Genomic DNA, 12,775 nt, shown 5'->3' on the forward strand with positions numbered 1-12,775 from the left:
CCTCAACGCCTGAACCATCTGCCCAGACCTTCCTCCCCGACCATCTGCCTGGACCCTTCTCCTCCTACCACTACCCTTTCATATAAGTCTGTTTGTGTTGTCCTGGGCATGCTAATTAAGACTGTATAAGCTTGCCGCTCTAGCGGGGGAAAATGGCCTTAAAACGATCATTCATTCAAGCTTGCCCTGTGTCCTGTTGCTCTTCTCCCTGTACATGCCCTTCTTTCGTTTCCTCTTTTATTAGTGTAGTAATAAATCATATTTGTTCTTCCTTACCTTTTGGTTTCCTCTATTCGATCGCTTTTGTGATTTCCTCAATTGAGTACCGGTGGCACGATTCGGAACCGCTCAGAATCGGGTTAGTCTACTGTTAACGGCCCGAGTCGCAGCTCGCTTCGCTCGGCGTATCCATTAACGCTGCGGCCGGGGTGGGAGTTATCTCCTCGCTTACGGCCGGTGGTAGTACTTAGGTAATAAGACTAATTGGGTTTACAACCCTACTTACCACCGACCGGAAGTGACGTCATAATTTCCAGGATCGGAGACGGCCAGCTTAAAAGACAAGGGGACTAACCCCCCCCCCCCCCTTGGTAACGGGAGTGCCGTACTCCGGATCCGCAACAATATATATGTATATATATATATATATATATATATATGTGTATATATATATATATTATATATTATATATATATATATATATATATATATATATATATATATATATATCTATAATTCCATTAATCTCTGTGTGTATGTGTGTGTGTATGTGTGTGTGTATGTGTGTGTGTGTGTATGCGACAACGATTTCTCGACAACTACCGGTCCGATATACTTGAAACTTGCCAGGTATATTGCTGGGGACCCGAGGATGTGCCTTTTCAAGGTTTGAAATTAATCGGACAAGTACTTACCGAGCTATGGCGATTTAGCCGTTCGCCGTTCGCTTTGGCGTTGCGAATGGACCAAACCATTGCATGTAAATAGAGGGGGGGGTTCTGTGGTCGTTGCGAATGGACCAAACCATTCATGTAAATAGAGGGGGGGGGGGGGTTCTGTGGTCGTTACTGCCACGTGGTTTCAAAGTTTTTTTTTGTTGTTGTTTGCACGCATGTTTTTTTGCACCCACGTACGGGCACGCCCTAGGATGTTTACACACACACACCCCTACACAAAATTTTTTTTTTTTTTTTTTTGGCAAGGAACGGGCACGTCCTAGCTTATATATAGTACGGGCATGCCCTAGTATAATAAAACGAGTGACTGTCTGTCCGTCTATCCATCCATCCCGAAACTACTCCTAGTTTTGGGGCTAGCTCCGCCAAACCTTTTGTGGAACGTTTTGGGGTCCCAGCGGATGTTGTAAGGTAGGTAGGAGGTTTCATAAATTCCTCAATAAAAATTCTGATTTTGAAATTGACTCGATACAGACCTACTCCCGAATCCGGAAGTGAAAAGATGGGCTGGTTTGATAATATCTCAATACAATCGTGAAGTAACACAGTAATTTGTAATGTTATAGTATAAATGTATGATTGGAATGATGCTGTTTGGAATGAAAATAGAGATATTGAGTTTAAATGAATGAGGAAATGACGTGAGGGTTTCTACTTTCTAACCGTGACATTCGTGGATTCGCTTTATGCAGATTCGCCATTGATTGGGTATAGAACCATTCAGACGGGGTACGTTTTTTTGCCAAAATCATTCATGAAGCTGCTGTCAATGCCCAATGTTCAACCGAAGGTGGCACAGGAATGTGGAATTTATTGGTTCCATGGTGTAGCATTCACCATTTTCCACGTATTTGTGAAGTGCTGCAGAGACTGTTGTCTTTCCCAGCAGGTTCTCCCAACTTAACTAAGGTACTCTGTCATTCTGTCAGAGTGGTCAATGGGTTCTTGGTCACCTCCCTGAACAAGATCCTTCTTGCCCAGTTGCTCAGCTTGGTTGGATGGCCAGCTGTAGGAACAGTCTGGGTAGTTCCATATTCTTTCCATTTCCTAATGATGGAGCTCACTGTGGGGAACTTTCAACACTCCAGAAATTGTTTTATACCCTCCCCCAGATCTATGCCTCCTTACAATATTCTCAGAGTTCTACGGACAGTTCCTTGGACTTCAGAGGGTGGAGTTTCTGCTCTGACATGCACTGTCAACTGTGGAACTTTATACAGAAAGAAGTGTTTCTTTCTAAATCATGTGCAATCAATTGAATTGACCACAGGTGGACTCTATTCAAGTTGTAGTGACATCCCAAGGATGATCAAAGGAAATTGGATGCACCTGAGCTCAATTTGGAGTGCCATATCAAAGGGTTGAATAATTAATTGATTCAAGACATTTCAGCTTTTCATTTAAAAAAATTTAGCAAAAATTTCTATTTAAAAAATTCCACTTTGGCATTATGGGGTGTTATGTGCAGAACAGCGACAAAAAAGTCAATTTAATCCATTTTAAATTGGCTGTAACACAACAAAATGTGAAAAGGTGAATGGGTGTAAATACTTTCTGAAGGCACTGTATATGTGTGTATTTAAAATATATGTATGTACAATGTACATGTATGTAGAGAGAGAGAGAGGCTTGAAACCGCAGAAACGTGGTTGGTCCTTGCGCTGCTACGAGGCATCAGAAAGTTGAACAGCTGCACTGACAGAACCCTCCCTATGGGTGAAGCAGCATTACAATATCGAGCTCTCGGGTTTCAAACCAAACCCTACAAAAGAAACACCCGTTAAACAGCTTGGTTGGCGACACAATCATACAAGGGCCGAGGTGAGATGCGATCAGAAGCGCACCAATTCCACAGCACCTCACATATTTTACACAGCCATAAGGTAATCGCTGGTCGTGAAGCCCTTGTGGAGATGTGGTAGGTGATCAGGATGGATACTTCAAAAAGATTCACAAAAATGTCACATTAAGTCACTTTTGGAACAATAAAGAAGGTCTCACTACATGCACATCACTACTTTTCAGAGGTGCTGAGGCCTGCTAAAACCACGTCACATAGGAGCGTTAACGTCAACTCAGACAAACGGCCAATGATGACGGTTCGCTCAGACAGCCTTGACTGTGAAGAACAAAACAACCGTTAGGCAAAAATGGATCAAAATCTCCAATAAACGATGAGGAACAGCAAAAGTACTAAAACAGGTGAGCCCCGACTACTTTTGAATAGATATATCAAATAAATACATCTAAACGTAAACAGCAAGGAAAATGGATAGGATAATGAATCTACAGCAGTTGTGAGTGGTTAAGGTGGTGATGGAGCAATAAAGCAGATCAAACGCAAGGTGAGCAAAATCATCTTGAGGAGCCATCTTCATATTACGAGTACCAAGGAAAATATGGGGCAATTATTAATCACAACCCCCTTTCCTTCTCTTCCAACATGCATTCCCCTTTCCTTTCCACAATTTATCCATGATACACTTGGTAACGCAATATACAGCTGGCCCAAAAGATGAGCGAGTGTGCCAAGACCAGCAGCACGTGGGGAGGAGAACGCAGGATGCACACACATCACAGCGGTACCTTACCAGGGACATATCATCGGTCATAATTTTCTTTATATTCTGTTGAGGAGGAAGAAGTGTGGGAGGGGAAAGAGGTTGGATGAGGAGAGACAATGACACTGAAATGTGGGGAGAAGTGTTGAACAGAATGCCATGAATTAAAACAAACAAACAAAAATAAAAGCCAAAAGATAAACAGGCTGCAAACAGTCAATTACAAAAGTGGTGTTATCAAGGTTATCAGGTATCAACTGGTACTCATTTGCAAAGCCCATTGATAAAAAAAATTATATTGAACTGATACTTGGGGAGTTATTAAATCAATCAAAATATTGACTTGTGGATTTGCCACCCGAGGGCCTTGCAGTTGAAAAGGAAAGGGCAAAGACAAACAAATGTGGTTTTCCTCAACCACAAACATGCCCACAACTGAGGAGTTTGTGGTTAAGGAAACACAGCTGGAGGGCAAAGCTCATCTGAAAAAATGTTGTACAGGAGAGCATAGTGAGCCACAGGCTCAAAATGGATTCTGTGAAGTCTTGTTCACATATTAAAATATCCTCGCTGTGGCAATGTTGGCAAATGGTGAGAGGACAAGGCAACTCGTAGGATTGATCTAATCACCCATGTTAGACAATATGGTTGCACCACATCAGATCGAAACAGCGAGCTAGGGATGTCAAGCATGAACGCAGGGAGTGCTAAAACTCATTAACCCCCTCCCCCAATTCCATTAACCTCCCCCCTTCCCAACCCCCCAATCAAAGCTCTTTCCGAGTTTCTGGTTTTTACTTCCACCTCTGTGATTGAGAGTTGGCAGCTATATCCATCCTGTTTACCGCATGCCCTACACTTGTTCTCATTATTCCCGACATCCATTATCCCTGTTCTCCTCTCCACCCCTCCCAACCCTTTCTACTGTTATTACCCTCGCCAGAGGAGAGGGTATTGCATTTGAGTCAGTTTGTTTGTTTGTCTGGCTGTCGGTCCACACAGAATAAATATGATATTCTCTGCAACCGTTGGTCCGATTGACAGGAAATTTTCACCATTCTAGAAGTCGGTAAAGCGCGCCGCCATCTTGGTTTGGGGGAAATTGCGTGAAAGTTGGCGCAAACCGATCATCGCCACTCTGGATTCTTCAGCTTGTTGGCTGTGCAGCCGACAATACAGCAGCTTTTCGGCATTTTGCTGTTTCAAACTGTGACAAACACGCGAATGGCGCCCAATGTTTTCCCCAATTCCAAGATCGCTGCGCCGCGGTGCGTAGCTGTGACGTCACGCCGACTTCCAGCATAGGTGTAACTCCACCTGTAGAATATTTTAATGATAATTATGACATCATATGTCACGTAGTTCGGCCGCCATCTTGGAAAAGCCAAACAAATTTGCACCTCCATATCTCCGAAAGCACTGCATAGAAAAAATTGAGACATGGCTCATTGTAAAGAACTCTCCATGTGGAATAACATCTGTTAATTATGTCATATATGCCTCCATTATGACGTCATAATTCGACAAGTACAAAACTTCATCCGATCAAGATGAAATTTCTTGAGCATAATCTGGGTATAAATTGGTGGAGAAAAAAAAAATGATGACGTCAGTCACGTGGTTCGGCTAACATTTGTTTTAACACAAATGTAATTAAAAAAACACTGAAAACACATCCTGGCGAGGGTCTGTAATCTCCGATTGCTCTTTCTTGTTTTCGTTCTGTTTCCTCCTGGTCCGTTCCATGTTCTAGTTTCTCCACAAACCTTGACAGAATGTACACAAAAAAGTACCATGGTGCGGTGATTCGACCAGGAATGTACATAGTACGGCACGATCCTTCATTGCATTTTGGGAGATGTGACAGTATTGAACGACGCAGTTACACCGAAGACGATTTCAAAAGCCATCGACTGATTCACAAGAAGAAGAAGAAACAGACAGTGCTAAGCAGGAGCTTGCATAGCCAAGCAAGCCCTCCCCATATGACGGAGCTTTTTATCTCTAACTGCACTAACAGACAGCACACTCACAGCAATGACAACACGTCGCGGTGCAATGCGAGTGAGAGCAGATGCAGGCGCTCTTTGACGCGATGTTATGTCCCCCCCGATCCCGCCTGTTATCGTAACAAAACAGACCGGCCAAAAATTCGAAAAAAAAAAAATTCGATCTCGCCGAGGCATTTCACAGTAGACTTGGCATGAACGGCAGAGGCCCGAGTTTAAAGCAGACAAAGTTGCTTTTTGGAGAGAAACAAAAACCAGAAAACAAAACCTCAAAACAATTCTGTTTTTTGGAAAACAGAGCATGCCAGATGTGACTCCGAAAGAAAACCACACTCATCGTTTGGAACGACCACCATAGCTACTCGGGTTGTCCGGCGGAGTTATTTCAAAACACATCTTCATGCCCAGATCATTTCCTCGTGGTCCACTCTTCGCCAAGTCCCTTTATGGCTATGGAAGGTAAGCTTACACAAGAGAACACTTATCCCAGCCACGGCAGTAGTTTTTAGCATGACAAGAGACCCCAAACATGACATCATCTGGGATTTGCTGACATCAACACTAGGTGGATGCACCTTTAACCAAAAGATAGTCACAAAGTCACCAGGTATATTTTAGTTTTATTTCTCTCTTGCTCTCTCACCTTTCAGTTCCTTTAATGAGAAGTTATCCATGACATCCTTTACTGATTTAACTCAAAAGATAACTGGAAGGTCTCCCATGTTCATTTCTCACTTATGGACACTCGATCCACTTCTAATATTTGGTCCAGATGAACATGACCGCAACTCTCCTCATCAAACAACACTCGTCAATTCCATCGCATTGCATGCTTCGACAATTTGATCACCAATTCCACAACAAAACAAGACCAATCCGATGGAACAGGAAACTTAAAATGTCATTTTAAATAAGACAGAGATCTTCTGCGAGTCTAGAATGGCTTCACTATTTTTTTTTAATATAACATTGAGGCTCGTGTCAGAGCAAAGATTAATCACAAAAAGACAAACTGACACTTAAAACATAAGATAAAGGGAGCTGGAGACAAGATGGGGAGAGAGGGAAGAAACAAGTACAACATTTGAGAGCAGGGACATCGGGAGATCTGTGGGAGGGAGAGGGCTTGGTGGGAGGAAGCATGAGAATGGGGTTGAGGTATAAAACACGTGGACATTGCTATGACTTCCAGGAAATGTCAGAATTTCAAAAAAATGGATCTGGGGTGAATTAACGGGGGTAGAAAAGATCAAGGTTTTGGATGGGGGAAGAGAATAGATGGTGGTGAACAGCTGTTTCAAAGACCTGGAGGGAGGAGTGGGATTGAAGAGAGTGAGGGAGTTTGTTCCACAGGCGGGAGAAAAGAGGAATGAAAGAGTGAAGGTGAGCAGAGTCTTGATTTTGGCAATTTCACCATGAGAGGGTTGCTGGCAGATCTTGTGTGACCTGTAGGAATATTTGGGGGACAGAGCACAGACAGAGCTGGGGGAGCAAGGCCGGAGAGGAGTCGGTAGAAGACAAAGACCACCAACCTGCCTGCGGTGAGTGAGTGAGTGAAAGGCCCTCGGAGTTAGCTTCATCGCCGGAGATTCAAATGATTCTGAAAGCTTTGGTTTCAACAACGTGAAGCCGAGCTAGGTGCGAGGAAAGAGCACCAGCCCAGAGGGGAGAACAGTATTCCATTGAGCTGCAGATGAAAGCCTTGTATGTGGTGAGGAGCTCAGGTGTGCCAAGGAAGGACTTCGCATGATGGATGATGCCCAGTCGGCGACTGGCTTTGGAGGCCAGTTTGGAAATGTGGCTCCAAACCACACCACACGGACTGGCTCCACACCATTGGAGAGACACTTATCAAACCCTGCATGCTGACGATGGTGAAGCTCGTTCTCGGAAAAGCCAGCACGAAGAAGATGCAGCAAGTATCTTTGTCGAATAACACTCTTCAGAGGCATATTTCTCATATGTCTATGGATGTGAAAGAGCAGGTTTTGGATGAAATCAAAGATTCTCCGTTGTTCTCCTTTCAACTCAACGAATCAACGGATGTGAGTTCATGTTCTCAGTTGCTTGTCTTCGTGAGGTACATTCATTCAGACGACATCAAAGAAGAATTCCTCTTCTGTAGTGCACTTGAAACCACTACAAAAGCTGTTTACGTCATGGAAAAGGTCTCTACCTTTTTTCATACCGAAGGTCTGCAATGGGGAAACGTGTGCGTGGTTTGTACAGACGGAGCACCAGCTATGCAAGGATCGAAGTCAGGATTCCAGACAAGAGTGAAGGAGCTGGATCCCCAAGCTAAGGGCATCCACTGCATGATCCACCGATATGCTCTCGCCAGTAAGACGCTTCCTGCCACTCTGCGGGAAGTGCTCGATTCTGTGATCAAAATTGTGAATTACGTGAAGGCTGGGGCACTCAACACTCGTCTATTCAAAGAACTTTAAATGCAAAGACATGGATGCTGACCATGAGGTCTCTCTCTTCTACACGGCTGTATGCTGGTTGTAGCGAGGGAACGTTGTGAATCGTGTCTTCGAGCTGAAAGACGAAATCAGGTTCTTTCTGGAAGTGCAAGAAAAGAGAGATCTTCTGGCTCACTTCGATGAAGAAACGTGGAATAAACGGGTTGCGTACTTGGCGGACATTTTCGACCAGCTGAACAAGCTGAATTTGAAATTTCAGGGATGGGAAACACACGTTCTCCTATTTCAAGACAATCTACGGGCCTTCATATCCAAACTGCAGAACTGGTGTCGGAAAGTCAATCTTGGGAACGGTCTTCCGCAGAACCTGCGTCGGAAAGTCAATCTTGGGAACATCGCCATGTTTGAAAAACTCTGCGGAGTGATGGATGAGTCTGAGGGCGAACTAGATCAGTTCCTGAAGGATGAGATTACCAGACACCTTGAGTCCCTAGAAAAGGAATTCCAGCGATACTTCCCTGAGCTCACAGGAGAAGAGGTGGCACTGGTAAGAAACCCTTTCTCTGCTACACTTGACGTATCCAGCCTCCCTCCCCGACGTCCAAGATGAATTATTGGATCTACGGAACGACTCTCCGGCGCGTGACCTGTTCCAGGAGAAATCGGTGACTCAATTCTGGTGCGCTATGCATCAATCATATTCCAAAGTCAGCATGCTGGCCTTACGTGTTCTTCTTCCATTTGCCTCCACCTACCTCTGCGAGGCCGGATTTTCTACCCTCGTCCACATCAAAACGAAGACCAGGAACAGATTGGATGTCGAGGATGACATGAGATTGGCTCTTACAAGCACCACGCCACAAATTCCAAGACTCGCTGCTTAGATGCAACCCCAAATATTCCACTAGCTAGGTTGGAGAGATGATGATATGTTAGTGATGACGATCATGGATTGTGTGACGATGGATAGCAGTGAGAAAATATGAGCTTGATTTGACTAACTAACTAAAATTACCCGAATTTTACAATGTGCAAGGAATATTGTAGTAAAATTTGTAAAAATTGATGAATTAATGATTGTTTTTTCTTTCTTCCCTTTTCCTTCTCAGAAAAATTTGTAAAACTGAAACGGCTGATGGCAGGGGGGGGGGGGGGGGGGGTCGCGTGTGTTTCGGGGTTTTGAGAAAGGGGTCGCGAGTACAAAAAGGTTGGGAACCACTGGTCTAAGCTATGCAGCCATCCATTTATGTATGCAGAAATTACTTTCAAGGAGCGTATAGTTGTTGTTGTTGCATAGTTCTGAATCCTTTCAAACAAGCCTGCGGCACGGACACAATTAATCGAGAGAGAGAGACAGAGACAGAGAGACAGAGAGACACAGAGAAAGAGAGACAAGAGACACAGAGAAAGAGAGACAAGAGACAAGAGACAGAGACAGAGACAGAGACAGACAGAGACAGAGACATACACACACACAGACACACACACACACACACACACACACACACACACACACACACACACACACACACACACACACACACACACAGATAGAGAGAGACAGATAGAGAGAGACAGATAGAGAGAGACAGATAGAGAGAGACAGATAGAGAGAGACAGACAGAGAGACAGATAGAGAGAGACAGATAGAGAGAGACAGATAGAGAGAGACAGATAGAGAGACACAGATAGAGAGAGACAGACAGAGAGAGAGGGAGAGACACGAAGGAAATGGCCGGTCCATGGGGACCGATTGGCACCCTGACCGTGACTGGGCTACCCTGACGAATCCAGGCAAAGGGGAAGCATGGGGAAGATTTGGCCCTCCCTCCCCAACTTGCGTTGGGGTGGGGGGGGGGGGGGGGGTACAACCATCACGAAGAGGCGTCCCTGATAGTTGTGGAGCGTATAGTGGGGGCAAATATGTAATGAAAGCTGAAATTGTTTTTTATTCTGGACTGGAAAATATGCTTAACTTCACTTTTAAAATATGTCTTGAAGTTCATATCTGAATACAGGTTTGGAATACTGAATGACTCATTAGTCATACTCATTAGTTTGAGTTCAATCTTAAACGAAGTGAACGTGATCCAGGGAATCCCGAAGATCTTCCATGACAACGAACATGAAGCATCGATGAGAAGCTGAAAGCTAAAAAACAAACAAATAAATACATTGCTAAACCGATTACATTCGACTCCTGGTAAACATGGAAACGTGTCCAAGCTGAATGGGACAGGAAAGCAAAACAAGTGAAGTCCACAAGTGGGTTATTAAAATCAAATCAAACTCTCGTTGTATGGCAATGATTATGGGAACCAATCAATAATCGATATAAATCAAGGTGCTCGGGTTATCATCGAGAACTTGGTAAACAAAGTAAGTCATAAGTTTTAAATATAGTACTTTTAAACAGAGGTCACGTGGAGCTAGTTAGAGACAAATTCCATAAAAACGAAGTAAGACAACGAGGTGTGAAGACGCAAAGAACGAGGCACCGAACGAGTCACTCGCAGGTACAAAACCGGTCCCGATTGATCAGGTCGAGCGGGGTCACTCGGGGTGTACGTACCTGTCACGTGGTACATCGCTAACGTCGAGCACGTGCAGGAACATGAACAAGGAGGGGATGGTTCGTGTCGGTGCCGATGCGCTGGAATGACGTCATCACGGTGATGATGGAGTAATTTGACGAATGTGAAGAAATATTTCATTATTTCGCGCGGTATTTATAACGGTTCAGGAGACATCGGACGCGTTGCCCAATATTTCGGACAAAGTTCGTTGAGGATAATTTTTTTTTATATTTTAAGAGTTCTTTACAAACCGTGGATGAGGAAATGTTGTACAAAGTTAGTCACAAAAACCAAAACGAACTTTTAGGAACAAAACACTTACGAACTTGGACTTTCGGCCGTCGACATCGTCCGAGCCTTTCTTCCTGTGCTTGTCCCGGCGAGACGGAGACTCGCTCCAGTTATGAGCGGCATCCATGACGGAAATTATCCTCGTCCGTCGCTTCAATCTCAGCCAGAGCGGTTGCGGTTGTGGTTACGGCCTCGTTCCTTAACCCGCGGCCTCGGTGAGCGGCCCCGCCTCGGTCGACCCTGGCCACGGCCGCCGGTCGGTCACACCCGTTCGGAATGAGGCGGTGAAGGGTCGGCGTGCGGTGCGGAGAATGTACGGCAAGGAGAGGGAGAGGAAGAGGAAGATGGAACGAAGGGCTCTGAGGATCCGTTGGAAATCCTAGCCCGCCAATTCTCGCATCTCACGACCACGTGGGGGCGCCGTGACTGAGAATTCCCGCGCTCGAGGTCGCCTTTGTGTTGTTGTTGTTGTTGTTGTTGTGGGTACATGACCAAATGTTTTATCGGAACGTACTATTATTAGACGGATAATATTAATAGCCTCGAATACGAAATACTTGTAACAGGTTGACATTGTTTGTGGAGATCGTGTTGTTGAAGGAATTTGGGTTTTACATCGGTACGAATGAGGTCTACACCCGATACATACCTTATTACCTCACGGACCAGGTAGGCCTCAACCATAATTCATGTTTCATAAAGTTTGAAGTTCAGGGGAGCTTATGCGATGGCGCGTTGTCCGCCGGTCCGTCCGTCCGTCAGACCGTAAACACTTGAAACTTCTTCTCCGAAACTGCTGATGGGATTGCGACCAAATTTCTCACAAATAATATTTCTTGTGTTGTGACTAAAGTTTGTTCACGTCATTAAAAAAATCGGGGACTAAGGGGGGTTACCGGGGTCAAAGTGGATCCAGGTTTAACCCCCCAAAATAGCAATTTGCTTTTTCCTCTGAAACTACACACACAATTTCGATGAAACTTCACCTCAACCTTCACCACCCGTGATGTACCAAACTTTGTTCACGGCATTAAAAAAATCGGGGACTAAGGGGGGTTACCGGGGTCAAAGTGGATCCAGGTTTAACCCCCCAAAATAGCAATTTGCTTTTTCCTCTGAAACTACACACACAATTTCGATGAAACTTCACCTCAACCTTCACCACCCGTGATGTACCAAACTTTGTTCACGGCATTAAAAAAATCGGGGACTAAGGGGGGTTACCGGGGTCAAAGTGGATCCAGGTTTAACCCCCCAAAATAGCAATTTGCTTTTTCCTCTGAAACTACACACACAATTTCGATGAAACTTCACCTCAACCTTCACCACCCGTGATGTACCAAACTTTGTTCACGGCATTAAAAAAAATCTGCCCCTTTGGGGGTATACGGGGGGTTGCCCCACGAAATAGGTATTTGCTTTCTTCTCAGAAACTACACACGCAATTTCAATGAAACTTCACCACAACCTTAATCACCCATGATGTACCAATGTTTGTTCAAGGCATTAGAAAAATTGGGGTCGTAGGAGGTATATGGCATTGGGGGAGGGAAGGTTGTCCCCCAAAATAGATATTTTCTTTGTTTTAAAGCGCGGCGTTACGCGCGCTGCTTGCGAGCAAGGAGGAAGCGGACAAGCGGTAACTTATAAGCGTCTTTATTTCAGGAGCTCACTGTAACACTAGCCCGCTCTGGGCTGCGCGCCCCGTGTATATCCTCAGGCCACGCCTACCCCTCGGGCGTGGCCCTCGCCCACTTGGTGCGCGGAATGATGTCACCACGCCAGTGGGCTTTTGTGTCCGCCACACGCGCCCCCCCCCAGAATTCCCGCGCACCTGGAGGGCCAGTTTGCGGGGCAGACGAATGACCCGGCCAAAGCACCCCCTGGCGATCGGCGGCGTCCGGGGTGCAGGGATGCCAGGTGGGATGCCCCTGGCTGCCCCTGGGATGGGTGCAG

At 45.2% G+C, this 12,775-nt stretch overlaps 1 protein-coding gene across 4 annotated transcripts in view; it reads right to left on the reverse strand.

The window, feature by feature from the left end:
- The window catches only part of LOC137437765 (protein diaphanous homolog 2), a 74,686-nt gene extending 63,459 nt beyond the window's left edge, over positions 1-11,227 (reverse strand). Inside the window, exons 1-3 of one of the 4 annotated variants that reach the window (XM_068132371.2) lie at positions 10,851-10,952; positions 3,548-3,583; positions 2,562-2,718 (exon numbers count right to left, since the gene is read on the reverse strand). Coding sequence is in view for 3 of the 4 variants with exons in the window: in XM_068132368.2 (XP_067988469.2) it covers positions 3,548-3,583; positions 10,851-10,946 (132 nt within the window). In the remaining variant the exon portion in view is untranslated. Of the gene's footprint in view, positions 1-2,561; positions 2,719-3,547; positions 3,584-10,524; positions 10,615-10,850 lie in introns of those variants that run through there. The other 3 variants (XM_068132368.2, XM_068132370.2, XM_068132369.2) reach the window with 3 other exon arrangements.
- Between the last annotated feature and the right edge of the window lie 1,548 nt (positions 11,228-12,775).

The sequence above is a fragment of the Myxine glutinosa genome, chromosome 12 (genome assembly GCF_964187855.1).
Source record: "Myxine glutinosa chromosome 12, kmMyxGlut1.1, whole genome shotgun sequence".
NCBI lineage: Eukaryota > Metazoa > Chordata > Myxini > Myxiniformes > Myxinidae > Myxine > Myxine glutinosa.